Source organism: Myotis myotis, unplaced genomic scaffold (assembly GCF_014108235.1).
Source record: "Myotis myotis isolate mMyoMyo1 unplaced genomic scaffold, mMyoMyo1.p scaffold_m19_p_11, whole genome shotgun sequence".
In the NCBI taxonomy this organism is placed as follows: domain Eukaryota; kingdom Metazoa; phylum Chordata; class Mammalia; order Chiroptera; family Vespertilionidae; genus Myotis; species Myotis myotis.
Window position 1 is genome coordinate 54,647,235 of NW_023416315.1, and position 27,848 is coordinate 54,675,082.

The following is a 27,848-nucleotide window of genomic DNA, read 5'->3' on the forward strand; positions in this document are numbered from 1 at the left end:
GGCCAGTTCCTTTATTTGTGCTCTGAACTGCTTAGATCTGGGTCTAAGATAAAAGACAAGAAAACTGGTCATCTTCCTGAGTAGAGCTGAAAGAACCTTTGCAACTGTTCAGAAGTATCTGAGGTCTTGGATCATCTCTCTTTAGCTGCTTTGACTCCTTCCATGTTCCCATCTCTAGTCTATACACCTTCTTCATCCATAGAGATGGCTCTGCACTTCCTACACCTGTAATACTGGGTGCCTTAAACTCAAAGAAAAAGATATGGTGTAGAAACAAAGGTAATCTGGTACATAAAAACATGCAGGTCTATTTTCTGAAAATAGCTTGTGAGCCTAAGAATGCTCACTTGTATAATAGGTTTACGTTGAGAAAGCTCAGAACATGGGGCTGGGATATTACTTAGGATGGAGCCCAGCCATTAGGAAATCCCTCAAAAGGCTCTACACACCCATGTTCTACATCATTACATTGATACATGGCCATAATGCACACACATAGCCTTTGCAGCCCTACTTTCAAAATTGATGTTTATTCAGCAAGATACACGAAGGGAAAACCTAACCTGTTTTGTTACCTAAAATATAATGAAGAAATGACAAATGAGAGTTCCTTAACAGATTTTTTTCATAGTACTCACCTTTTAAAAAACTGCAATGTTACTCCACTGCAACATGTTATTATCATCGAGAATTCAGTTACTGAAAGATTAACCCCTAAGCCTATTATCTATTAATGAACGGGCAGCTTGGTAAAGGTTCTTACTGACATTCTTAGAATCATCTAGCTATTTTAACTTCTGTTCTCCCAAGATTCAGAGACCCATTACAAAACTCTTTATGGAATTCCCTAGTAACAAGGGGTAGTGTACAGAGACGGCTGAGAATAAGATAATAGGATAATGGTGACTCTTGAGCATTAATGACATTTGGATTGCAGCTTGGAGAAAGCGCCATAGAATGTAAATGTAAGAACAAAGCTATGCTGTTCTCCTTAAAGTCAGTAAATTACATAACAGTATTCTGAGTATTTTTGGAAGAAAGGCACCAGATAAGTTCAAAGTCTTATTGCAGGTCAGATCACACAGGGGCCACACCACAGACTATGGCACTTGGTTCAGCCAGGAGGCAAGTCTAAGCAGTCACTGGTCTTGTGGCTTGAAGAACAAGGAAGGAAAACGTCAATAAAATAGAGTCCTGCATCTTACATTAAATTCAAGGAAAATGATTCCCAATTTCCTGTCAAAGCAGTGACTGGTTCCCTAGACCTCCGGAGGGACGTCAAACAGGCACCCTGTTCTCTTTGGCCCATTTCTTCATGATCCGGATGATGTACTCTACTTGGGTGTTACCCGTACTTCTCAGTAGATGGAGCACTTCTCGAAGGGTCTCTCTGAGGAAAGAATTTGAAAGGAAAAGTGATTTAATAGAGAATGAATACTAACAGGTAAAATAAACTCTTAACTATTCTTCATATACTTCTAGTAGGGCATTTTTGGTAACAGACTCTTTCCCTGTGTATTCATAAACCAATTACAAACTTCCTAGCATTCTATCTTATGGTGGCATAGTAAAATGAAAATTCATTTCCCCAACCCAAGTTTTCCTTGTTTATTTATACTATCTATACACATGTATTAATCTTTTTGTCTTAATATGACATGAGTATTTTCATTTTGTGCTTATTCTGCATGACAGAGGAAAAAGAGGGTATATCAACGAGCTGGGGGCAGACTTGGATTCCAATTCTAGCCCCTTACTAACAAGTCACTTAACTTGTCTGGGTCCCAGATTTCTCTTTGTTTAAGGTGGCAATTACCATAAACTGGGTATCACTGCCATATTTGTGAAATTTTACAAAGCCAGAAGAATGGATGATTTCCTCAAGAAAAATAACATATTCAAAATACGGAAAAAAAGAAAGTTAAGAACCAAGAGTTAGCAAATGCCCGGTATTTATGTTTTAAGTAATTTAAATTTAATTAGAATTAGTGTTTTAAGTAACGCATACTAAAACTTCCCTATTACCTTATCAAATATACAGGTAACTGCATATTGATCCTTTTCCCTAAGAGTTCTCTCATGTTTTTGACTTATTTTTTCCCCTCAAAAACCTCTTTTACTTAACAAAATTCTTTTAAACTTTTATTTAGGACTGGAAGTAGATATAAAGCGGGAGGTAATTTTTGATAGATTGTTTACTTATAAAATAATCACACCTGCTATTCATACATCAGTAACCAATACATTCCATGAAGTTATTTTTAGAACACTGAATTTAGTTTTAAGCATTTCAATTTTTGTTACAAATGGAGCTACAAGCCACTTAATTTTGTTTAATCTAATGTCTTAGTATTTTCTGGAATATTAGAGGCAAATAAAGAAAAAATTATTAACCATATCTACTCCATTCCTAATTCTTTGAGGCCTAAACTAAAAGACAAGAAAAAGATAATAGGCAAAGAAAAGATAGAAGAGATTGAGGAAGACTTTGTTTATGCAATGGCCATTCATTTAGAGGCAAATATTTATCTTGCTCTTATATTTGAGAGCTGTAGTATGCTCGATGTCCCCAGGATTAGGATTTAGAATGATGTGATTCTATAAAATAAAAAATTTCTGGAGGAAAAAGGTCAGCTACAAATATATAACATCATAAAGTTTTATTTTTATTCATCATTCTAAAACATCTTATACTTTTGAGTTTTCAGAAGAGGATGTCATCATGAAAACAATGCTTTTTCCTTGCAAACCAGCAAATGAGTAGAGGTAGTGTTTGTGGTCTGTGCACTTACTTGGGTTCTCGCCCAGCTAAGATCATCTGGAAAATGCCCACACAGGCCCCCCTCTTGCCTTCCCAATATTCAGGGTTAGGATCCAGCCTCTCTAGGACATCAAAGGCTTTGGCGGAATAGTAAAACTGGCCCATCTGAATAAAAGAAAGAATTGTGCTAGCACTTGTAGTCACAAGATTACACAGAATGAAACTAAACATAAAGATGCCGTGAAGCAGAATTGTATAAAATGAGTGCATGGGTAATGACAAAATTTTCTGTTAGCAAATTAGATAAATTTAAATTCTTTATTAAACAAAGAAAGAAGAAAATCAGTTTGCATACGTAGACTCAATTTAAATTAGCTTACCTTCATTCAGTTTTCAACAGTATATATTTTTTACATATAGTCAGGTTATTCTATAAGCAACACATCTGTCATTTCTTCTAATTATATTCTAATCTTGAGAATAAATTCCAACAACTGTGATTTGAACTGAGTATTTTTCATGTCTTCTCAGTACATTCTGTAGGGGATTACTATCATTTATTTTATGCTAGTTTGATCATGTTCAACTGAAGAGGATGGTCCTTCCCTGACCTCGTCTAAATTCTCAGTATGCTTAGATGTATGCTGAATACTACTCTAAAAAAACCAACTCTTTAAAACATTTAATTTATTTTGACATATCTTTCCTTGGCCTTGTAGAAAACGTTGAATAACATTAAATTTTGCTTAGATGAGTTTACTTGACTGGCAATCAAAAATGTATAGTGGTATATAGCAATTTCACTAAAGGCTGCAAATTGCTGAGTAGTCCTCTAGCCAGTGTGGTTTAGTTACTTCTCCATTCCTATAAACTGTTCTCATAAACATTTACCAATTTCTTATTTTAAAAATATATTTTATTGATTTTTTTTCAGAGAGGAAGGGATAGGGATAGAAAATTAGAAACATCGATGAGAGAGAAACATTGATCAGTTGCCTCCTGCACAACCCCTACTGGGGATGTGCCCACAACCAAGTTACATGCCCTTGACCAAACCGAACCTGGGACCCTTCAGTCTGCAGGCCGACGCTCTATCCACTGAGCCAAACCAGTTAAGGCCATTTACCAATTTCTTGAAGAGCTCTATTGCATTCTTAGCATAACTTTTTCCTCTACTTCAGGGAAAACACAACTTTCCTCCCTTCAGTTCAAATTATACCGTCATTCATCCTTCCCTCTTTTCTGTCTATCTCACTGGGAGAAGTGTTCTTTTACTTTAAGAGAGTGGAGGCAGGGAGAGACAGAGACAGAGAAACATTGATGTCAAAGAGACACATCCATTGGTTGCCTCCTGCACACACCCTGATGGGAGCCAGGGATTGAGCCTGCAAACCGAGGCACTTGCCCTTGACCAGAATTGAACCTGCAGCCTTTCAGTCCATGGGCTGACACTCTATCCACTGAGCAAAACTGGCTAGGGGGAGAAGTGTTCCTATTCCTTTTCAAAGTTAACCCTTCTTCCTATGTCCTCTTAAGCACTTTTCAGGGTGAAATAACACACATAGAGTATGTTGCATGCTACATAAATGCACAGTTTAATGTCTGATTATAAGGTGAATACAAGTGTAACCACCACGCAGGCCAAGAAAGGAAACATTGACAGCAAAACAGAAGCTCTTTGTGTCCCTTCCAAACCACAACCTTCTCCTTCCCTCTGAATTAACTACTATTCCAACTTTTATGGTCATCAGTCTTTTGACTTTCTTTATAAGCACCTATGTGTATATCTTTAGATAATATAATTGAGTATTGCACTTAGAATTTTATCTATATAAAATAATACTATAAATACTCGTGTCTTGTGTATATTTATAAGATTTACCTATATTGCTGGCTATAACTCTATAATTGTTTTTTAAAAACAATTCTTTATTGTTGAAAGTATTTTTTTTCTTCCCTTTCCTTTCTGCTAATCTTCATCCTGTCTCCACTGAGCCAAACCGGTTAGGGCATGATTCTTTTTAAAAAATTTGATTTCAGAGAGAGGGAGGGAGGGAGGGATAGAAACATCAGTGATGAGAGAGAATCATTGATCACCTGCCTCCTGCATGCCCCCTACTGGGTATCAAGCCCACAACCCAGGAATGTGCCCTGACTGGGAATGGAACTGCAACCTCCTGGTTCACGGGTTGATGCTCAACCACTGAGCCCCACCAGCCAGGCTGTAATGATTAATTTTGACTAACACTAGACTCTCTTTACCTTTACCTGACATTTTTCTCATCTTTTGGATAAGCAGAAATATACCAAAAATAGGAATTTCTGGAATTTGAGGCGAATTTTTAAAAACGCTCTTAATTTTTAAAAAGCTCCCCCCTGCCTTTCCAATGCCCTACACACACACACACACACACACACACACACACACACACACACACACACAGTCAGACCTTTACTAAATGACTGTGTCTTCTTTTTCCTTTTCTGGTTCCTTTGTCTTTCCTGTCCACTGTTTGCATATTAGTATTCCCTAAGGTTTACAACAATTTACTTTTCTCACTTTACTTTCTTATCTGGGCAATCCCACTGTTTTTCAGGGTTTCAATTACTACTGAAATGTTGATGATTTCTCTAAATCTATGTCTCTAGATGTTAGAGGACATCTTTCTTAAGCTTCAAAACCAAATTTTCACATCCTGGGTGAATGGATGCTATCTGAAGATTCACAGCCTTTGGAAATCTAAAACCTCTCTCTAAATCATTATTTCATATACACATAAAAAACCCCGTCATGCTATCTATCTCTGAACTCAGTTCATTCATAACAGAGATGACATTTCTGCTATCACTATGCAAATACTCTCACCAACAGCCATTTAGTCTGTAGGATACTTTCCCCTAACACTTAGCTAATGCTGCATTGTGATGCTGATCTTCAATTTCCCTGTATCCTCATTCAGACTCACCTTGTAGCAGTCATTAGCAATGAGCTGTAAGAGGCTAAAGGACTCGCCAGAGGTTTCCATCTTGAGATAAAGTTCCCAGGCTAGTCTTGGTTTCTTATTCATTATATCTACAAAAAAGAAACAAAGATTTATGCTTTTTAAATGTACAAGAAATAAATTTCTACATCTTGCTATTTTATGGATTTAGTTCTATGTTTCAAATATAAAAAGTAATGCTAAATTGCCCTAACTGGTTTGGCTCAGTGGATAGAGCGTCGGCCTGCGGACTCAAGGGTCCCAGGTTTGATTCCAGTCAAGGGCATGTACCTTGGTTGCGGGCACATACCCAGTAAGGAGTGTGCGGGAGGCAGCTGATCAATGTGTCTCTCTCATCGATGTTTCTAACTCTCTATCCCTCTCCCTTCCTCTCTATAAAAAAATCAATAAAGTATATATATTTTTTAAAATGCTAAATAGCTCTTACATGGAAAGCTCGCAATGTTGGCATTAAGTTGGTTCCCTATCTGAATTATACCGTATTTATTTTTTATTTAAGTTAGTATTCAGATAATTATGTCTTTTTAAGTTGGGTTGATTTCTAGTAGTTCCCACTTAGGTCATTTGCTAAAAAAGAGGACACCTATCATTCATTCAATTCTGCTCATATATTTTCAGCCTCACTTAGAATATCTAACTGCTAAAATTTTCCTGCAACCTTAAAACTCAAGGAACATTTTTTTAAAAAATATATTTTATTGATTTTTTACAGAGAGGAAAGGAGAGAGATAGAGAGCCAGAAACATCGATGAGCGAGAAACATCGATGTGCTGCCTCCTGCACACCCCCTACTGGGGACGTGCCTGCAGCCAAGGCACATGCCCCTGACCGGAATTGAACCCGGGACCCTTGAGTCTGCAGGCCGACGCTCCATACACTGAGCCAAACCGGTTCTGGCTCAAGGAACATTTTAAATCCAGATGAACAGAAGGAGCAATAAAAGATAGTAGAGAGAGAGAGACAGAGAGAGACAGAGACTGTAAGCTAAATAATATTTTAAAAATTATGTTTTTGACATTTTGCCCCATTTTAGTTCTGCATCATAGTGAAAAGATAAAATTAGCTTAACAGTATCATTTCACACAAAACAACACTGTAAACTGGAAACTTTAACAGGAAGAACCTGCCATCTTTCAGGACTGGACATGCTAGGGCAGTGCTACATGGCAGACGTAATCACACGGTAGAATCGTATATGTGCATGGCCACCCTAACGGACCAGCACTAATAACACTGTAAACTGAGGCTCACTAACGACACAGTTTCGGTGTCCACTTGTTTTATAGCACAAAACAAAATTAGAAAATGCTCAGTGTAATTTCCTGCCAGAGGATTTTGCAGCGGGGAACAAAAAGATAATTCTTCAGTAACATTCGAAAGAAGCCTCCCAGCCCAGCTGGTGTGACTTGAGTGGTTGAGCGTAGACCTGTGAACCAGGAGGTCACAGATCCGACTCCTGGTCAGGGCACGTGCCCAGGTTGCAGGCTCGATCCCCAGTGTGAGGCGTGCAGGAGGCAGCCCATCAGTGAATTCTTCTCATCACTGATGCTTTTACTCTTTCTCTCTCCCTTCCTCTCTGAAATCAATAAAAATATATCTTTAAAAAAAAAAGACTCACAGTATGATCATGGGGATATAAAGTGCAGCATAGGGAATACAGTCAATAATATTGTAATAACTACACATGGTATCAGATAGGTACTAGATTTATCAGGGTGATAACTTAGTAAGTTATATAATGTCTAATCACTTGGGTATACACCTGAAACTAATACAATATTGTATGTCAACTGTAATTGAAAAATAAAAAATTACAGTAAAAAAAAAGACTCACAGCATCGAGCTAACCAACTGAGGTAAATGTAATCATTTTTTAACTTCTCACTTTGTATTAAAAGGAAAACCTGCAAGAAGAGGAAAGAAAGGGAATAAACATGAAGATGGTTTTGCAGTAAAAACATTCATATCTGCTTATCTTTCATTAATGCTTAACACAGCCTAATAGATGACCAAATTCTAAACAGGCTGCTAAGATAGTGAAGGACAAAATTGTGGTGATTTTAACATACTACTCTGGTATTCATATCACAAGCTGACAAAAGGTTGGTAAGGATATAAAAGACTTGAACAAAATAATTAACAACTGTACAATACATATTATTTTCAAGAATGCATGATCATGCTACTGGGCAATTTTAAAGGGTTGGTGTTACACAGACCACATTCTGTGACCACAATACGATTAAGTTAGAAATCAAAATTTAAAACCTGAGAAGGATAATGCATGCTTGAAAATCATAAAACATTTTAAAATAACTCAGTCAAAAGAGGAATCATAATGGAAATTAGTTGAATAATTTGTTGACTAACAAAATTCAATTGAATAATTCAACTGAATTATTTTGAATAATTTAAACAAATCACTCTATGAAGTTAGAAGCAAGATCATTGTTAGCCTTATAGTAAAGAGATTGATTCAAAGAGGGGATGAGGAGGTTTCTAGGATTATGATAATATTCTGTTTCATGATTTGGGTTCTAATTATTTGAAAAATCCATCTAGATATATGCTTTGATTTATATATCTTTCTCAATTTATATTATGCTTTTATAAAATTTATCAGAAAAGGAAAACATTTATGTGGTCATAAAATCCATATACCTATTCACATTGTACTTTCTAATGTGACCTAAGAAAAAAAGAAACTTTCACTAGTCCTTTACCCTTGAACATTTTATTTCAGTGAGAAAAAGACAACAATGTTTTTAGACAGAATCATTCGAATGCCTTCCAAAGCAGGTACCCACCTCTTCACCCTCACTGGTATTGCCTGTTGCAGCTTTGGCTTGTGCATAATTAAAGTTAAAGATGTCATCATTATAGAAGTAACTCTGAAAAACATCCCAAGAACAGGTCACATTGAGCATCCTATCTAATAAAAGAGAAACATGGTAATTGGCGTACGACCGCTACCCTTCCCATTGGCTAATCAGCGAGATATGCAAATTAACTGCCAGCCAAGATGGTGGCCGGCAGCCAGGCAGCTTGAAACTAACATGAGGCTTGCTTGCTTCAGTGACGGAGGAAACCAGCGCTCCCCGCCTGCTTTGCCGGCCTCTGAGCCTGCAGTTTAAGAAACATTGTAACGAATATAGAAGCTAAACAAAATCCCAGAAACCTGCTTTCAGCGAGGCCAAGGCCGGGATCTTAGAGCTGGAGTTATACAGTGTTTTAACTATAGAACCGAAACAAACCAGATACCTTCTTTCAGCAGCAGAAGCCTCAGAGCTGGAGCCAGAGCTAAAGCTGGCCCAGAATAAAAAAAAGAAGAAAAAAAGGAGCAGTTGGGAGCTTCAGTCAGCCTGAAAACGGCCCTCAGCCCCTCACCCAGACTGGCCAGGCACCCCAGTGGGGACCCCCACCCTGAAGGGTGTGTGACCAGCTGCAAACAGCCATCATCCCCTCACCCAGGCACCCCAGTGGGGACCCCTACCCTGATCCAGGACACCCTTCAGGGCAAACCAGCCGGCCCCCACCCTTGTACCAGGCCTCTACCCTATATAGTAAAAGGGTAATATGCCTCCCAGCACCGGGATCAGCGGAGCCAAGAGGCTTCCTGGCACTGGGATCAGCGTGACAGGGGGCAGCGCCCAAACCCCCTGATCGCCCTGCGGCTCTGTATGTGACAGGGGGCGGGGCCACAACCTCCCTATCCGCCCTGCTCTGTTCGTGACGGGAAGGTGCCCCAACCCCCTGATCAGCCCTGCTCTGTGCCTGATAGGGGGGAGCTCCCCAATCCCCTGATCGCCCTGCGGCTCTGTGTGTGACAGGGTGCAGTGCCCCAACCCCCCCACCCCATGGGCCCTGCTCTGTGTGTGACGGGGTAGAACCATAACCTCCCCATCAGCCCTGCCCTGACTGTGACAGTGGCGGCGCCCCAACCCCCTGATCGGCCCTGCTCTGTGGGTGATAGAGGGTGGCGCCCCAACCCCCTGATCCGCCCTGCTCTGTGTGTGACAGGGGGCGGTGCCCCAACTCCCCTATCGGCCCTACTCTGTGCGTGACAGGTTACGGAGCCCCACCCCCTTGATGGGCCCTGCTCTGTGCGTGACAGGGGGGAGCTCCCCAACCCCCTGATGGGCCCTGCTCTGTGCGTGACAGGGGGGAGCTCCCCAACCCCCTGATTGACCCTGCTCTGTGCGTGACAGGGTACGGAGCCCCACCCCCTTGATGGGCCCTGCTCTGTGCGTGACAGGGGGGAGCTCCCCAACCCCCTGATGGGCCCTGCTCTGTGCGTGACAGGGGGGAGCTCCCCAACCCCCTGATTGACCCTGCTCTGTGCGTGACAGGGTACAGAGCCCCACCCCCTTGATAGGCCCTGCTCTGTGCGTGACAGGGGGCAGCGCCCCAACCCCCTGATTGGCCCTGCTCTATGCATGACAGGGGGCGGTGCCCCAACTCCCCAATCAGCCCTGCTCTGAGCCCGACCAGGGGCTGCACCTAGGGATTAGGACTGCCCTCTGCCACCCAGGAGCAGGTCTAAGCCAGCAGGTTGTTATCTCCTGAGGGGTCCCAGACTGCGAGAGGGCACAGGCCGGGCTGAGGGACGCCCCCCTTCCCCACCGAGTGCACAAATTTTTGTGCACCGGGCCTCTAGTTACCATATAAAATAGAAAAACATGTTATACAAGATAAACACAAAAATAAGCGTAAGGAATTAGCTGATGCCACCATAATAAAAAGGCCATCTCTAAGAATATCTTCTCTCCGACATATTATATATAGTATTTTGTATACCAAGTCATCTAGAAAATTCTATACTGACCTTAAATGAGTTGAGGTAAATCAGGACATCATCAAATTGCTTGAGCAGGAAGAAACAGGAGGCCATGCACTGTCTCCCTGGTATTGTATCTGAGATGGAATGGGAACAGACACCATGTCTACTCAAGAAACTAAAAGGCATCTTTAGCAGAAATTTCAGTTATTTATAATTTAGAGATAGGAATGTATTAGCAGACAGCTTTCTAGATTCTGAAGTTATAGCTTCTGTTTAGTGAACAAAACCTCAGCATAATGGAGATCACAGTACTTCAGAGTGACCAATAATTTCTCTCCATGTTAGCTCTGAGTTCAAAATGAACACATGCCCTGCAGGCTACAGTATTCTCCAGATCACTTTTTATTTTCTTGCCCAACTCTGACACCTGCACATACAACTAATGTGGCGCGGTCTCCATCATTACTCATCTAAGACAACCCAGCCCTTTTTAAAAATATATATTTTTACTGATTTCAGAGAGGAATGGAGAGGGAGAGAGAGATATAACATCAATGAGAGAGAATCATTGACTGGCTGCCTCCTGCACGCCCCCACTGGGGATCGAGCCCACCACCCAGGGAATGTGCCTTGACCAGGAATCGAACTGTGACCTCCTGGTTCATAGGTTGATGCTCAACCACTGAGCCACACCGGCCAGGCAACGTAGCACTTTCGATCTCAAATGGAAAATAAATTTGCCGTGGAACCACCTGATCCTGATCCTGACCCAACCGTCTGTCTGATATCATATTCCTATCTGAGGCAGCAGACGGTTAGTGTCGCCTCCACACTTGCCATTGGCACTCCCAATCCTCCTTATTCTCTTTCTGCTCAATTTTCCCCATAGCAACTCATCATAGTCATATATACTATATAATCTATTTATTTTTTATGTTTCTAGTCTGTCACACTAGACCGTATGTTCCACAAAAGAAGGGGGATTTTAGTTTTGTTTACTGCTATATCCCCAACACCTCAATAAATTTTTGTAGTATGAATGAGTGAAATGGGGAAAGGAAATATTATTTGATAAATGGTTTTGGTGAAATATTTGGAAAAAAATCCAGGGGTGATAAAAATATTTCACAACCAGTTCAGCATGAACACATCATCAGAATAGATGCTGGCCATAGACAATTGGTATGGACAGCCATACCAGTTCACACTGGTTATGGGCCCTTTTTATAGCTCTTCCTCAAGTCTTACACTGAATCTTGACTGATGAAATCAATACTTTAAGAACAGAAACAAAGCCACAAAACAAACTGTGGGAAATATGGATGAATATTATATAACTGCAGGGGTCAAAGCACTGTCTAAACTTGATACCCATGTTAGAATTCATTATGGAGAGGATGAACTTAATTAAATAAGGTTTAAATAGTTTAATATAAGAAAAAATATGATAGGAAAAGTTAAAAGTCAAATGACCCACTGGGAAAAAAATATAAGAGCTCTTGAAAAATCAATTAAAGTTACCATTTCAAATTTAAAAAAAAACAAAAACAGAATAAAAAACTCATAAACTAGCCCTAATCAGTTTGGCTCAGTGGATAGAGTGGCGGCCTGCAGACTCAAAGGTCCCAGGTTCAATTCCGGTCAAGGGCATGTACCGTGGTTGCGGGCACATCCCCAGTAGGGGGTGTGCAGAAGGCAGCTGATCGATGTTTCTCTCTCAATGATATTTCTAACTCTCTATCCCTCTCCCTTCCTCTCTGTAAAAATAAAATAAAATAAAATAAAATCAATTTAAAAAAACCCTCATAAACTAAAGAATATATTTATTCTTCTCTATTTCTAAATTCTCTCATCCCACTCCAGCTGACATGCTGAAAAGAGCTAATTCCAATATTCTCTCCTGTGTCTGACTTCCCACCTTATAATGGGAAACTTAACAGATGTAGCACTTATTCTTATTCTTTTTAGAATGTTAGATGAATAATATTTTATTTATTTAAACGAGGCATGGGGCCCGCCAACTATGAGTTTGACATGCTTGCCAAAGACTCAAACTTGACCAGGCAGTATACAACCAGCTCAAATTATGGATCATGTTCATAAGTACATATTTCAGACATACCACATTCACTAGCTGATCCTCCCACCAACTGGAAGAACTGCTGGGCAATTTTCATATGATCCCTCTGAAAAACAAAGCAGAGCTTCTATAGAGGAATAAAATGAAAATATTTTATTTATATTATACTTTATGGTTTTAACGTACTTATCAGGATTTAACACATACTCTTGTTTTAAATCCTCCCAAACAAAACCAATTCTGATTAGCACACAACTAGAAAATGATAACCTGAAACTGAATTAACACCTACTCTAGCCCTAGCTGGTTTGGCTCAGTGGATAGAGTGTCGGCCTGCAGACTGAAAGGTCCCAGGTTTGATTCTGGTCAAGGGCACGGTTGCAGGCTCCTCTTGACCCGGGCCCTAGTCGGGGTGCGTGCAGGAGGCAACCAATTGATGTGTCTCTCTCACATTGATGTTTCTCTCTGTTTCTCCCCCTCCCACTCTCTCTAAAAATCAATAGAAATATATCCTCGAGTGAGGATTAAAAAAAAACCAAAAACCTACTCTGGGACAGATAGAAAACAAGAAAAAAAAAATCCATCCCAAAGTTCTATCCTAAAAGTACCTTCACTAAATGAACTCATTCATGTACTCATTCATTCACTTAAATATTTATTACTCTTTTACCATATATTAGAACTTGTAATTATAACTATGGTCATAACAAAGAGTATTTATTAAACAAACTCATTCATATATTCAATAACTTAATTGCCTATCTGTTAAATGAGGCTCTGTGAAATGAGCTGGAGATAAGATTTATTTATATCTCACTTTGTTCCAAAAAGAACTTAATATTATTATTTAGAATATTAGAATTCTAAAAAATAATTCTTATTCTTTTTAGAATGTTAGGTGAATAATATTTAGATTAATAAGAGCTTAATTTTAGACACAGTTTTTGTATTTATAAAAAGCATTCCACAGACTGGTGCAGCCACTATGGAAGACAGTATGGAGTTTCCTTAAAAAACTGAAAATGGAACTCCCATTTGACCCTGTGATCCCACTTCTAGGAATATATCCCAAGAAACCAGAAACACCAATCAGAAAGGATATATGCACCCCTATGTTCATAGCAGCACAATTCACCATAGCTAAGATCTGGAAACAGCCTAAGTGCCCATCAGTAGATGAATGGATTAGAAAACTGTGGTACATCTACACGATGGAATACTATGCTGCTCTAAAAAGGAAGGAACTCTTACCATTTGCAACGTCATGGATGGAACTGGAGAGCATTATGCTAAGTGAAATAAGCCAGTCAATGAAGGAAAAATACCACATGATCTCACTCATTCATGGATAATAGAGACCATTATAAACTTTTGAACAATAATAGATACAGAGGCAGAGCTGCCTCAAACAGATTGTCAAACTGCAGCAGGAAGGCCGGGGAGGGTTGCGGGGCAGGAGGTAGGGGGGTAAGAGATCAACTAAAGGACTTGTATGCATGCATAGAAGCATAACCAGTGGACATAAGACATTGGGGGATAGGGGAGGCTAGGGGACTGTCTAGGGCGGGGGGATAAAATGGACACATATGTAATACCCTTTGTAATACTTTAAGCAATAAAAAAAAAAAATTCTTTAAAAAAATAAAAAAAATAAAAAAAAAAGCATTCCAATAGAAACAATTATTCCCATTTTACAGATGCCAAAATTATAGCTCAGAGCTGTACAATGTTGAAAAAAAAGTCACTGAAAATAAGAATGAAGCTGTGCAATGATTAGATATATACACTGTTTAAAAATTGGGCTCTTTTTAAACAAAGCAACAATTCTTAGCATTAAAGACTTTTTTCTTTTTTTTTTTGTCTTCAACAGAATTCTTTTTACAATGAGACCTGATTGGGGGGTATGGAGAAATGAGGACTGCAGAAGAGCCTATTTGTAAGCTTGCTGCTGGTTGAAGATTGACATTTGTTTTGTTTTTTCCCATACACTATAACTTGGCAAACTGCAGATTACCAGTGATGTCATACTCACCGATCCCATTTCCTGGCCAAGGGCTGCATTGACCACTCCTTTGAGGATATACTCCTGGAAACATGCAATAACACTGATTGATTTCAAAGGAATGTGGAGCTATGAGATATCTTTCAGGTTAATTATTTGCAACAACTCAGTACTTCACATATATTATCAAAAGTTACCCAGGGTCTCTTTTCTCTGTTCTATCCCTGGCCTGAATGAAAGAATTAAGAGATTTTCATTTGGTTCCAGCAGGCAAGTGTCCATATAACAGAACTCACCATATTTGTAAATTCTCAATCTTTTTTTTTTAATATATTTTTTATTGATTAAGATATTACATATGTGTCCTTGTCCCCATGTTACCCTCTACCCCCCCACCCCACCCCCCGCTCATGCCTTCACCCCCCCGTTGTCCATGTCCATTGATTAGGCCTATATGCTTGCATATAAGTCCTTTGGTTGATCTTTCCCCCTTACCCCCACCCTCCCCTACCTTCCCTCCAAGTCCCGACAGTCCAATCAATGCCTCTCCGTCTCTGGATCAGTCCTTGTTCATCAGTTTATGTTGTTCATTATATTCCCCAAATGAGTGAGATCATGTGGTATTTATCCGCTCTCCAGTTCCATCCATGCTGTGGCAAATGGTAAGAGTTCCTTTTTCTTCTTCCTCTTCTTAAAGAATACCTTTCAGCATTTCATATAATGCTGGTTTGGTGGTGATGAACTCCTTTAGCTTTTTCTTATCCGTGAAGCTCTTTATCTGACCTTCTATTCTGAATGACAGCTTTGCTGGATAAAGTAATCTTGGTTGCAGGTTCTTGCTATTCATCACTTTAAATATTTCTTGCCACTCTCTTCTGGCCTGCATGGTTTCTGTTGAGAAATCAGCTGACAGTCGTATGGGTACTCCCTTGTAGGTAACTGAGTTTCTTTCTCTTGCTGCTTTTAAGATTCTCTCTTTATCTTTTGCTCTTGGCATTTTAATTATGATGTGTCTTGGTGTGGTCCTCTTTGGATTCCTTTTGTTTGGGGTTCTCTGCGCTTCCTGGGCTTGTAAGTCCATTTCTTTCACCAGGTAGGGGAAGTTTTCTGTCATTATTTCTTCAAAAAGGTTTTCAATATCTTGCCCTCTCTCTCCTTCTGGTACCCCTATAATTCTGATGTTGGTACGCTTGAAGTTGTCCCAGAGGTTCCTTACACTATCTTCATATTTTTGGAATCTCTTTTCTTTTTTCTTTTTTGGTTGGGTATTTTTTGTTTCTTTGTATTTCAAATCTTTGACTTGATTCTTGGGATCCTCTTGTCTGCTACTGGATCTCTGTAAATTATTCTTTATTTCAGTCAGTGTATGCTTAATTTCTAGTTGGTCCTTTTTCATGTCCTCCATGGTCTCACTATACTTATTGAGGGATTCATTAAATTTATCGGCGGTTTCCATAAAATTCTTGAAAAACCTTATAAACGTGGCCTTGAACTCTATATCCAATCGTTTGTTTTCCTCCATTTCTGCCATTTGTGACCTGTTTCTTTGTCTCCGCATTTGGCAGCTTCCCTGTGTTGATAGAGTGGCCCTGCGCGCCAGGTGTCCTGTAGGGCCCAGTAGCTCAGCCTCCCCAGTTACCTGGGGTGGACACTCTTGGTGCACTCTTGGTGCCTTGGTTGTTGTAGGATCACTGGGAGGAATTGACCTCCAGGCCAATTGGCTGTGAGAATCAGCTGTGTCTAAAGTGGGAGAACTTCTGTGCTGAAGACACCCTTCTGGGGCAAGACTTGCTTCAGTGGGGCTTTGGTGCTCACTGAGTCTGCTCCCTGAGTGTGTCCCTTATGGATCTGAGGAGTTGCAATCTGGATGGTCCCCCTCTGACCACTGGGTACAGTGGCTCCTGGATCTAAGGAGGTGCTAATTCAGCCTCTGCCTGAGGCCACACAGCAGGAGCCACGAAGAGGCTCAGCTGTGAAGCAATGCAAGCCGCTCCGGGGCCTTGGGCCTTCTCTTGGAAGTTCCGGGTCTGCCTGGCTCGGCTGCAGTTAGGTACATTCACATGCAAAAGCCTCTGCCGCAGCCTGGGTGGGGCGGGGTCTCAGGGAATCAAAGGGCGGATCAAGGAGCTATGGCTGATTCTCCGCCCGGAGTCGCGGGTCTCAGTGACCTGCTAATTGCTGCAAGCACCTCTGAGGGAAAGCCGCCTTCAAGTTCGCCCGCTGCCGGACAGACCAGCTTCTCCCCGTATGAGTCCTGGGTCCCCAGAGACTTCCCGGAACCGGAGTTCAGAGCAGTCGGGAGCTGGTGATTCAAAAAGACAGCCGCGTCCTCAGGTGCCTCCCCCTTTCCGCGCGTGAGCGCGCGCGCGCGTGCGAGCCGGCCGTACCTCTGCACTTGTACCTCTGCACTTCACCTCTGCAGCTCCTCTGGCTCTCAGCGTGCTTTTCTTTCCTTCTAGTTGTAGAATTTACACTCAGCCAGCCTTCCTGTTGTTCTGGATGATGTTTGCTCTGTCCTTTGCGGTAATTTTCAATTGTTGTGTGAGGCGGCAATTTCCCGGTGTTTACCTATGCCGCCATCTTAGTTTCTCCCAGTTCTTTTCCTGTAAATTCTCAATCTTAAGCAGAAATAACTCAGTGGGAACTTCTAGGAATTAAGTTTTATTTCATTTCAATATAATGGAAACAAATTAACAGTAAAAATGTTTACATAATAATTTGTATCACCTTGTCAGCCACTGCCATTCTCTGTGACCATTGCATATATATTATTTCCCCTTTTCAATGCTATAGTAACTTTCCTTTGCTAGTGTCTTTCTTTTTTTTTTAAAGTGTCCTCTAATTTCCATCTGTAAAGCATTCTCTTTTGGAGTCCTAGGGCCTCACCTATATCCTTGTCAGACTTGGTTCTATTCTTTAACAGACATCCTCCTTAGCAGCTTTATCAGTTTTTATATGGGTGCTCTCCCTTTTCTTAAGAAGCCTCATACTAGTAAAAAGAATCATACAGAAGATGCTAAAGCTTTTAATGCATTTGAGAAATATGTCTGTTTAGACTTCATGGGGTTTTTCATTCCATAAGTAGGATGACTACTGTGTGCTTAGTGTACATAGCATTGGAGATACAATGCTGACACAAGGAGCTAATCATCAGGTGATGGGCGGAGACAAGTTGCAGGCAATTTACTAACGATATACCAGTAAGTCGTTGCTTTCATCAGAATTCTAGATTCCAGTATTTTTAAACCTCAACTCTTTGGGGGAAATGACCACATATAAGGGAGTTTAAAAATACCCAAAACCCCAGAACATTCATTCTTATGTCAATAGTCTCACAAAACATTCCTAGATCAATACGTGGACTTTCCTGGGATTCTATAAGCAGTAATCTTCTTTAATATGCCTTCCAGCTATTGTTCCAAAGTTCCATTTTAAACAGAACTTGGTTAGTAAAAATATAACACGTTCTTAATTACCTGAGGAGTAGCAGGTTCCAGATCCTTGATTAAGTTATAAGCTTCTTGTACATCATCTGAAATACAAAAAAATAAGTAGCTATACTAGTCCATATTTCAGCAAACTCTTCTGAAACAGTCACCAAAAAGTAAGATCCTTCAGTACTCAAACATTCGTGAGAATTATGATATACTAGAGGCCCGGTGCACAAAAATTTGTGCACTCGGGGGGGAGGGGGGGCGTCCCTCAGCCCGGCCTGTGCCCTCTCGCAGTCTGGTACCCCTCGGGAGATAACGACCTGCTGGCTTAGGCCTGCTCCCGGGTGGCAGAGGGCAGGCCCAATCCCTAGGTGCAGCCCCTGGTCGGGCTCAGAGCAGGGCTGATTGGGGAGTTGGGGCACCACCCCCTGTCATGCACAGAGCAGGGTGATCGGGAGGTTGTGATGCTACCCTCAGTCACGCTCAGGGTAGGGCCGATTGGGGGGGTTGAGGCACCGTCCCCTGTCACACTCAAGGCAGGGTCAATGGGGAGGTTGTGGCGCCACCCTCGTCACGCACAGAGCAGGGAAAATCGGGGCTGGGGCGCCGCCCTCTATCACCCACAGAGCAGGGCCAATCAGGGGGTTGGGGTGCCGCCACTCTCACACTCAGGGCAGGGCCAATGGGGAGGTTATGGCTCTACCCCAGCAGTGGGCAAACTATGGCCCGCGGGCCGGATCCAGCCCGTTTGAAATGAATAAAACTAAAAAAAAAAAAGACCGTACCCTTTTATGTAATGATGTTTACTTTGAATTTATATTAGTTCACACAAACACTCCATCCATGCTTTTGTTCCGGCCCTGGCCCTCCGGTCCAGTTTAAGAACCTATTGTGGCCCTCGAGTCAAAAAGTTTGTCCACCCCTGCTCTACCCCGTCACACACAGAGCAGGGCCCATGGGGCGGGGGGGTTGGGGCGCCGCACCGTTACACACAGAGCTGCAGGGTGATCTGGGGGTTGGGGAGCTCCCCCCTATCAGGCACAGAGCAGGGCCGATCAGGGGGTTGGGGTGCCTTCCCCTGTCACGAACAGAGCAGGGTGGATAGGGAGGTTGTCCCCCTGTCACACACAGAGCCGCAGGGCGATCAGGGGGTTTGGGCACTGCCCCCATCACGCTGATCCCGGTGCCGGGAGGCATATTACCCTTTTACTATATAGGGTAGAGGCCTGGTGCACGGGTGGGTGCCGGCTGGTTTGCCCTGAAAGGTGTCCTGGATCAGGGTGGGGGTCCCCACTGGGTTGCCTGGCCAGCCTGGGTGAGGGGATGATGGCTGTTTGCAGCTGGTCACACACCCTTCAGGGTGGGGGTCCCCACTGGGGTGCCTGGCCAGTCTGGGTGAGGGGCTGAGGGCTGTTTTCAGGCTGGGGGTGACTGAAGCTCCCAACTGCTCCTTTTTTTCATTTTTTTTTTTTTTTTTATTCTGGGCCAGCTTTAGCTTTGAGGCTTGGCTCCAGCTCTTAGGCCTACGCTGCTGAAAGTAGGTTTCTGGCCTTTGCTTACAATGTTGTGATCCTGCTGGCTGAAGCCCGGCAGACTAAAGCAGGTTTCTGGGGTTTTATTTAGCTTCTATATTTGTTACATAGTTGCTTAGAGTTGCAGCTCAGAGGCCTGCAGTGGCAGGTGGGGAACGTTGGTTTCCTCCGTCACTGAAGCAAGCAAGCCTCATGTTAGTTTCAAGCTGCCTAGCTGCCGGCCACCATCTTGGCTGGCAGTTAATTTGCATATTGCCCTGATTAGCCAATGGGAAGGGTAGTGGTCGTATGCTAATTACCATGTTTCTCTTTTATTAGATAGGATTTTATCTGTCCTTTAAGCCTCTGTCAAGTTCAATGTTGAACAGTTATCCTAAAGATAACCAAATATCCTTAGGAAACCCATATTAAGCCATGTAGCACTTAAAAAATGTTCAAGCAAAAAATATAGATTGGGTGTTACATACCAATGACACTAGTTATCTAAGAAAAACAACCATTTTTTTAAATGTTTCAACAACGATAAAAAAGATATATACAGAGGTGAGCAAAAGTAGGTTAAATTATCAATCATCATTACCTAAAAGATAAATCCTAAGTAAGGATAAGAAACAATAACAACAATAATAAGACAAATAATATAAATAAATATAATCATTAAATAAAATAATGAAACAAGAATAAACTCTGTTTCGTGTACTCACAACTATAAACCTACTTTTGCTGACCCCTGTATTAAGCATGTAGGAAATGACATGAAGTCTGTGATTTGCTTTCCAACATCTCAGCAACAACAAAAAAAGAGGGAGGACAGCCGAAACCGGTTTGGCTCAGTGGATAGAGCGTCGGCCTGCGGACTGAAAGGTCCCGGGTTCGATTCCGGTCAGGGGCATGTACCTGGGTTGCGGGCATATCCCCGGTGGGAGATGTGCAGGAGGCAGCTGATCGATGTTTCTCTCTCATCGATGTTTCTAACTCTCTATCTCTCTCCCTTCCTCTCTGTAAAAAATCAATAAAATATATTTAAAAAAAAAAAAAAAAGAGGGAGGACAGATGAAAAAAGACTGTTAATATCTTAAAAACCATTGAATCTGGGATGATTATGTGGGTGACCATACTACTTTTATTTATGTCTGAAAATTTTTATAATAAAAATTGACAATTAAAAGATTAATTTATGAAATATATAAGGTGCTTCTTTTTTTGTTTTATTTTTGTTAATCCTCATCTGAGGATATTTTTCCATTTATTTTTAGAGAGAGTGGAAGGGAGGAAAGGGGAGAAACAGAGAGAGAAAAGCATTGATGTGAGAGAGACACATCTATTGGTTGCCTTCCACAGGCGCCCAACCAAGGCCAGGGATCAAGCCTGCAACTGAGGTCCCTGTCCTTGACAAGAATTGAACCCGGGCCGAAACCGGTTTGGCTCAGTGGATAGAGCGTCGGCCTGCGGACTGAAAGGTCCCAGGTTCGATTCCGGTCAAGGGCATGTACCTGGGTTGCGGGCATATCCCCAGTTGGAGATGTGCAGGAGGCAGCTGATCGATGTTTCTCTGTCATCGATGTTTCTAACTCTCTATCTCTCTCCTTCCTCTCTGTAAAAAATCAATAAAATATATTAAAAAAAAAAAAAAAAAGAATTGAACCCGGACCCTTCAGTTCAAGGGCAAATGCTCTATCCACTGAACCAAACCAGCTAGGGCAGATGTTTCTTTAATTCTTATCACAAAGTATGTTTCTTTGTGCTTACATATCACATAGAACTGTTTGCAAGTTCATGTTTTTATTTTAATCAACACTTAGCATTTTCCTCAGTGAGGATTATGTTGTCTGGTTGGTTTCTCCCATGCATCTAAGAAGTCCCACACTGTTAGTCTGAAGTCCATGATGGAGTGCCACCACCAGTGCGTGGCCACTATTGCCCTGCACTTAAAACAATTACAGCAAATACAAAATAGTTCATGATAAAAAATGCTTAAGAAGATGTGGATGTACATCAAGCATGTCAAACTCAAAGGCTAACACGGGCCAAATAAACAAGGTTTAAGTTTATGTGGGCCACAAAAAAACAAAAGCTTCAATTTTCATAGAAACATAGGTTTACGATTCTGGTCAAGGGTATTAAAAAAAAACAAAACAAAGAAAAGAAACCTAGGTTTATTTCGATAGAGATATGCTCAATACAAAGGGCTGAAACAAATGAGCAATCATTAACATAAAATGAAAGAACATTTTAATAAAAATTAACATTTTTTCTTGAACATTAACTTACCGGACACTATAACTGCACAAATTAATAAGTGTAATGCAAATATTTCCTGTTGCACACACCAAACAAGTCAGTACAAGACTAATGACATGGCAATTGGCTGCTAAAATATTCGCTGCTAATATCAGTGGAGAAAAATGGTGCGCCTGCACGTAAGGTGAGTAAGAGAAATGAATGCAACACGATCATAGAATCAGTCATTAGCGAACATTGTAGTTCATTATTAATAATTACGTATAACAGGATATTGTAAAAATTAAATTACGAAATTTTTTTTCAGTGTTTATGTACAGTTTATTTTGCCTTTAGTCTTTTTTTTTTAATTAAATCTTTATTGTTCAGATTATTACATTTGTTCCTCATTTTCCCCCCCATAACTCCCCTCCTCCCAGTTCCCGCCCCACCCTCCGCCCTCACTCCCCACCCACTGTCCTCATCCATAGGTGCACGATTTTTGTCCAGTCTCTTCCCGCATCTCCCACACCCTTTTCCCCCCCAAGAATAGTCAGTCCATTCCCTTTCTATGTCCCTGATTCTATTATGATCACCAGATTATTTGTTCACTTGATTCTTAGATTCACTTGTTGATAGATGCATGTTTGTTGTTCATAATTTGTATCTTTACCTTTTTCTTCTTCTTCCTCTTCTTAAAGGATACCTTTCAGCATTTCATATAATACTGGCTTGGTGGTGATGAATTCCTTTAGCTTTTCCTTATCTGTGAAGCTCTTTATCTGACCTTCAGTTCTGAATGATAGCTTTGCTGGATAAAGTAATCTTGGTTGTAGGTTCTTGGTACTCATCACTTTGAATATTTCTTGCCATTCCCTTCTGGCCTGCAAAGTTTCTGTTGAGAAATCAGCTGACAGTCGTATGGGTATTCCCTTGTAGGTAACTGAGTTTCTTTCTCTTGCTGCTTTTAGGATTTTCTCTTTGTCTTTTGATCTTGGCATTTTAATTATGATGTGTCTTGGTGTGGTCCTCTTTGGATTCCTTTTGTTTGGGGTTCTCTGCGCTTCCTGGACCTGTAAGTCTATTTCTTTCACCAGGTGGGGGAAGTTTTCTGTCATTATTTCTTCAAATAGGTTTTCAACATCTTGCTCTCTCTCATCTTCTGGCACCCCTATAATTCTGATGTTGGTACGCTTGAAGCTGTCCCAGAGGCTCCTTACACTATCTTCGTATTTTCGAATTCTTTTTTCATTTTGCTTTTCCAGTTGGGTGTTTTTTGCTTCTTCGCATTTCAAATCTTTGACTTGATTCTTGCGCTCCTCTGGTCTGCTGTTGGGAGTCTGTATAGTATTCTTTATTTCAGTCAGTGTATGCTTAATTTCTAGTTGGTTCTTTATCATAACATCGAGGGTCTCATTAGATTTCTTGTAGATCTCATTAAGTTTATCAGCAGCTTCTAGACAGTTCTTGAGAGACCTTAAAAGTGTGGTTCTGAACTCTATATCTTCCATTGACAATTTTGTCCTGTTTCTTTGTCTCCGCATTTTTTTTTAATGCTTTCTTGGTGCACCCCCTAGTGGTCTTTGTGCACCATCTTGTTGTAGTTAAGCCTTGATTGTTGTAGTTAATACTGGGGGGATTTGACCTCCAGGCCAACTGGCTATGAGAGTCCGCTGTGTCTGCAGTGGGAGAGCTTCTGTGCTGGATCTCTAGGGCGGTGCTAATCTAGTGTTTGCCTGAGGCTATCTGGCAAATGGCTCTGTGCAGGGCTTGGGCGGGGCGGGTCGCACTGGATCAAACAGGGCAGGCCGAGCGAGCAGTTATGGCTGCTCTCAGTTCCGTCCCTAGGTCCTCTGCCTCACAGAGTCCCAGCAGCCGCTGCAAACCTCGGAGAGAATGCTGCCTTCGAGTTCCGACCAAAGCCAGACAGTCCCGCTTCTCCCGTTTGAGTCTGGGTCCCTAGAGACTCGCCCGGATCTGGAGCTCAGAGTCTGAAACTCCCTCCCGATTGAAAACAACAACCGCGCCCTCCGCCGCCAGCCCGTTCCGCGCGTGCACTCCGCACCTGAGTATTTCACTTCAGCACTGCGCCTCCTCTGAGTCTGGGTATGATATTCTCTTTCCTCCTAGTTGTAGAATTTCCACTCAGCCAGCCTTCCTGTGGTTCTGGATGATGTTCGTTCCGTCTTTTATGTGTACCCTTGAATTGGTTGTTTGAGGCAGCAGTCTCCGGCGTTAACCTATGCCGCCATCTTGGTTTCTCTCTGCCTTTTAAATTACGGAATTTTTTAAAAAATATATTTTATTCGAAAACCAAGATGGCGGCGTAGGGAGTGGACCTGTGCGTGCCGCTCTCTCACAGCATCATTGAAACTACCAACTATGAGGCAAACAACCACCAATCAGAACCATGGGGAAGTTGGCCCAGTGGGAGATCTACAACTGGAAGAAAAGAAAGAAGCGCAGTGAGACTGAGTGGGAGCTACGGAGGCGCCAAAAACAGAGGTACGCAGTCACAAGCCCGGCGGGCTGCAACTGGATTCACGGTTTTCATTCAATCGGAAGCGGTGGGCTTGCTCGGGGTGGGTCTCTGAGGCCCCAGATCCCACGGGGAGAGGAAAGCGAGGGAAGCTCTGACGCACGGCTGCTCGCCGGCACTGGGGGACGCGAAGTCCTGGTGTCCCGGAGAGGCGAGGGGCGCGGAGACGCCACCAGTGCTATCTGCTCCGAGCTGGCGACTCCCTGAGACCCTGCCCTACTCAATTTACATCCCCATCCAAGCTGTGCCAGAGGCACAAGAGGAAATGTCTATGCTTTTGCAAACTCAAATCCACTGAGCTGGTTCGGGCGGGATCATGAGGCACCAGACCCTACGGGGAGAGGCGGTACGGCCTTGCAGCCATCAGAAAGCGAGGGAGGCTCTGTCGCACAGCTGCTCGCCGGCACTGGGGGACGCGAAGCCCCAGTGTCCCAGAGAGGTGAGGGGCCGCAGAGACGCAGCCAGTGTTATTTGCTCCGCCATGCGACTCCCTGAGACCCAGCCCTAATCAATTTACATCCCCATCCAAGCTGTGCCAGGTGCACAAAAAGACCCACCTGCGCTTTTACAGCCTAACCCAACAAATTGCAGACTTCAACTGCTCGCAGCCATGGGAGACACACTCAAGAAGCAGACCCAGGAGAACCAAGATGGCGGTAAGGAAGAGACCTGTGTGTGCTGCCTCACACAACAACATTGAAACCAACAACTATAGGGCAAACAGCGATCATACGGAACCATGGGAAAGTTGGCCCAGTGGAAGCTCTACAACTGGAAGGAAAGAAAGAACATTGAGACTGAGTAGGATGTGCAGAGTCACCAAGTACAGAGCCCAACCCAACAAACTGCAGATTTCAACTCCTCGCATAGAAAGAAGAGCATTGAGATTGAGTAGGATGTGCAGAGGCACCAAATACAGAGCCCAACCCAGCAGGCTGCAGATTTCAGCTCCTCGCATCTGGGAGGGACGCAATCGGGGGTCGGAGTAGGGACGGCCCGGGTGAGGCTGAAACGGCCCTGGTGAGGTTGGGACGGCCCCGGTGAGGTTGAAGCGGCCCCGGTGAGGTTGGGACAGTCCCAGTGAGGTCGGGACGGCCCCAGTGAGGTTGAAACGGCCCCGGTGAGGTCGGGACAGTCCCGGTGAGGTCGGGATGGCCCCGATGAGATTGAAATGGCCCCGGTGAGGTCAGGACAGCCCTGGTGAGGTTGAAGCGGCCCCGGTGAGGTCGAGACGGCCCCGGTGAGGTTGAATCGACCCCGGTGAGGTCGGCATGGCCTCGGTGAGGTTGAAACGGCCCCAGTGAGGTAGGGACGGCCCCGGTGAGGTTGGGACAGATAATGGGGACCAGTATAGACTGATGAACAGGGGTAGATGCAGAGGCAGAGCAACATTGAACAGACTGTCAAACTACAGTGGGAAGCCTGGGGAGGGTTTGGGGGGGAGGGATTAAGAGATCAACCGAAGGACTTATATGCATGCATATAAGATTAACCAATGGACACAAGACACCGGGGGGGTAGGGGCCAGGGGAATGTCAAGGGGGGTAAAAAAAGGAGACATATGTAATACTCTTTGTAATACTTTAAGAAATAAAAATTATAAAAAAAAATATATATATTTTATTGATTTTTTTTTTCAGAGAGGAAGGGAGAGGGATAGAGAGTTAGAAACATCAATGAGAGAGAAACATTGATCAGCTGCCTCCTGCACACCTCCTACTGGGGATGTGCCCACAACCAAGGTACATGCCCTTGACCAGAATCAAACCTGGGACCCTTAAGTCTGCAGGCTGACGCTCTATCCACTGAGCCAAACCAGCTAGGGCAAATTACGAAATTTTTATTAAAACATTTCTTACATACTGTTATATTGGCTGGGCCGCAAAAATATTCATTGTGGGCCACGAGTTTGACATGCTTCCTGTATATTATATACTCGAGGCCCGGTGCACAAAATTTGTGCACAGTAAGGTCCCTAGGCCTGGCCAGCAATCAGGGCTGATCAGGGTCTTTCGGCTGCCAGCTGGGGCCTACCTTCGCTCCATGCCACCCCCTGGTGGTCAGCGCATGTCATAGCGAGCGATCGAACTCCCAGTTGAACTGAGGGGACACTTTGCATATTAGCCTTTTATAAATATAGATGGGGAAACCCTAGGAAAAAGAAAGAACTGCCAGGGATGGGAAGGAAAAACTGAAATACAATGGGCAAAGAACAGAGGAGAGGAAAGTAGAAAAATAGAATGAGGGAGAAGGTTGGAAGCAACAGAGGAAGAAAGAGAAGCTAAAGAGTAAAGGCACAACAAATAACCAAAAATATTGCTCTGTCCTATGAACTTATTGCAAATAAATTTTAGAAGTATTATGGATTTTAAAAGCTAAGCAAATAGATCAACTAGAGATTAAATGTTCTAAAGTATGTTTATAAGTATGTTTAAAGACAAAATTTTCTTACCTTGACGAAGGTAGTAAATCACTAAGTTTAGCCTTGCTTCAGGAATGACATCAACCAGGGGAGGCAAAACCTGCAAAGCCCCTTCACCTCCTCGGAAGACAACCTAGAGATGGAGAAGCTGAGTTATTATGGCAATGAGTACAAATATATTTATTGGTGGAAATGTTTCAAGAACTGAGACTTGTAAGTGGATACATGATGCCAACTCAAATAGCCCTGGGAATGAGTTAATATCTTGAGAACTTTTATCATTCACTGAATGTATTATTGCCTAACTATTACCTGTGCTTCCAACCATTCGCCTTTCCCCTCCCCTCTGATTTTGATCCTTGTATTTAAATATTTCCTTTTTTACCCCATCTAAAATCTATCTTCACTATCAGTCTTATACCCTTATCCTCCTTTATTTTTATTCATAGCATTTATCACTTCATTTTATGTATTTTGTATCTGTTTATCTGTTACACCCTCCAGCATATAAGCTCCACATGACAAGGAGCTTTGCATTTACTGTGTACTCCCGGCCCCTAGCACTGTATCTAGTATAGTTGGTGTTCATTATTATTTGAAAGGATGCATTTTTATATATATATATTTATTGATTTTTAGAGCGAAAGGAAGAGAGAGAGAGAAACATCAATGTGATAGTGACACATCAACCGCTGCCTCCTGCACACCTCTTCCTGGGGAATGAACCTGCAACCTGGGCATGTTCTCTGACCGGGAATCGAACTGGCAACCTTTCGGTACACAGGATGATGCCCAACCAACTAAGCCACACTACGAGGGCAGAATGAATATATTTTTGAAGGTCTCTATACACATGACCTTGACCTCACTTAAAAAAAAAAAAAAAAAAAAGCATTATCTAGCTCTAGCTGTTTAGGTCAGTTGGTTGGGTATTGTCCAGTTCACCAAAAGGTTGCCAGTTTGATTCCTGGTCAGGGCATATGCCCAGGTTGCTGGCTCAATCCCTAGTAGGGGGTATGCAGGAAGCAGCTAATGGATGTTTGGATCTCACCTTGATGTTTCTCTCCTTCTCCCTT

The 27,848-nt window shown here is 42.4% G+C and overlaps 1 protein-coding gene across 2 annotated transcripts in view; it reads right to left on the reverse strand.

Moving 5' to 3' along the window:
- Positions 1–511: 511 nt before the first annotated feature.
- Positions 512–27,848, reverse strand: part of TTC26 (tetratricopeptide repeat domain 26) — a 50,563-nt gene continuing 23,226 nt past the window's right edge. For both annotated transcript variants that reach the window (XM_036329039.1, XM_036329040.1), the window contains 10 exons: positions 26,803–26,905; positions 18,102–18,157; positions 14,656–14,709; positions 12,666–12,729; positions 10,589–10,677; positions 8,571–8,654; positions 7,598–7,667; positions 5,728–5,834; positions 2,793–2,926; positions 512–1,390 (listed from right to left, as the gene is read on the reverse strand). In XM_036329039.1, the coding sequence (XP_036184932.1) occupies positions 1,279–1,390; positions 2,793–2,926; positions 5,728–5,834; positions 7,598–7,667; positions 8,571–8,654; positions 10,589–10,677; positions 12,666–12,729; positions 14,656–14,709; positions 18,102–18,157; positions 26,803–26,905 (873 nt within the window). In that variant the 3' untranslated portion in view covers positions 512–1,278. The remainder of the gene's footprint in view (positions 1,391–2,792; positions 2,927–5,727; positions 5,835–7,597; positions 7,668–8,570; positions 8,655–10,588; positions 10,678–12,665; positions 12,730–14,655; positions 14,710–18,101; positions 18,158–26,802; positions 26,906–27,848) is intronic.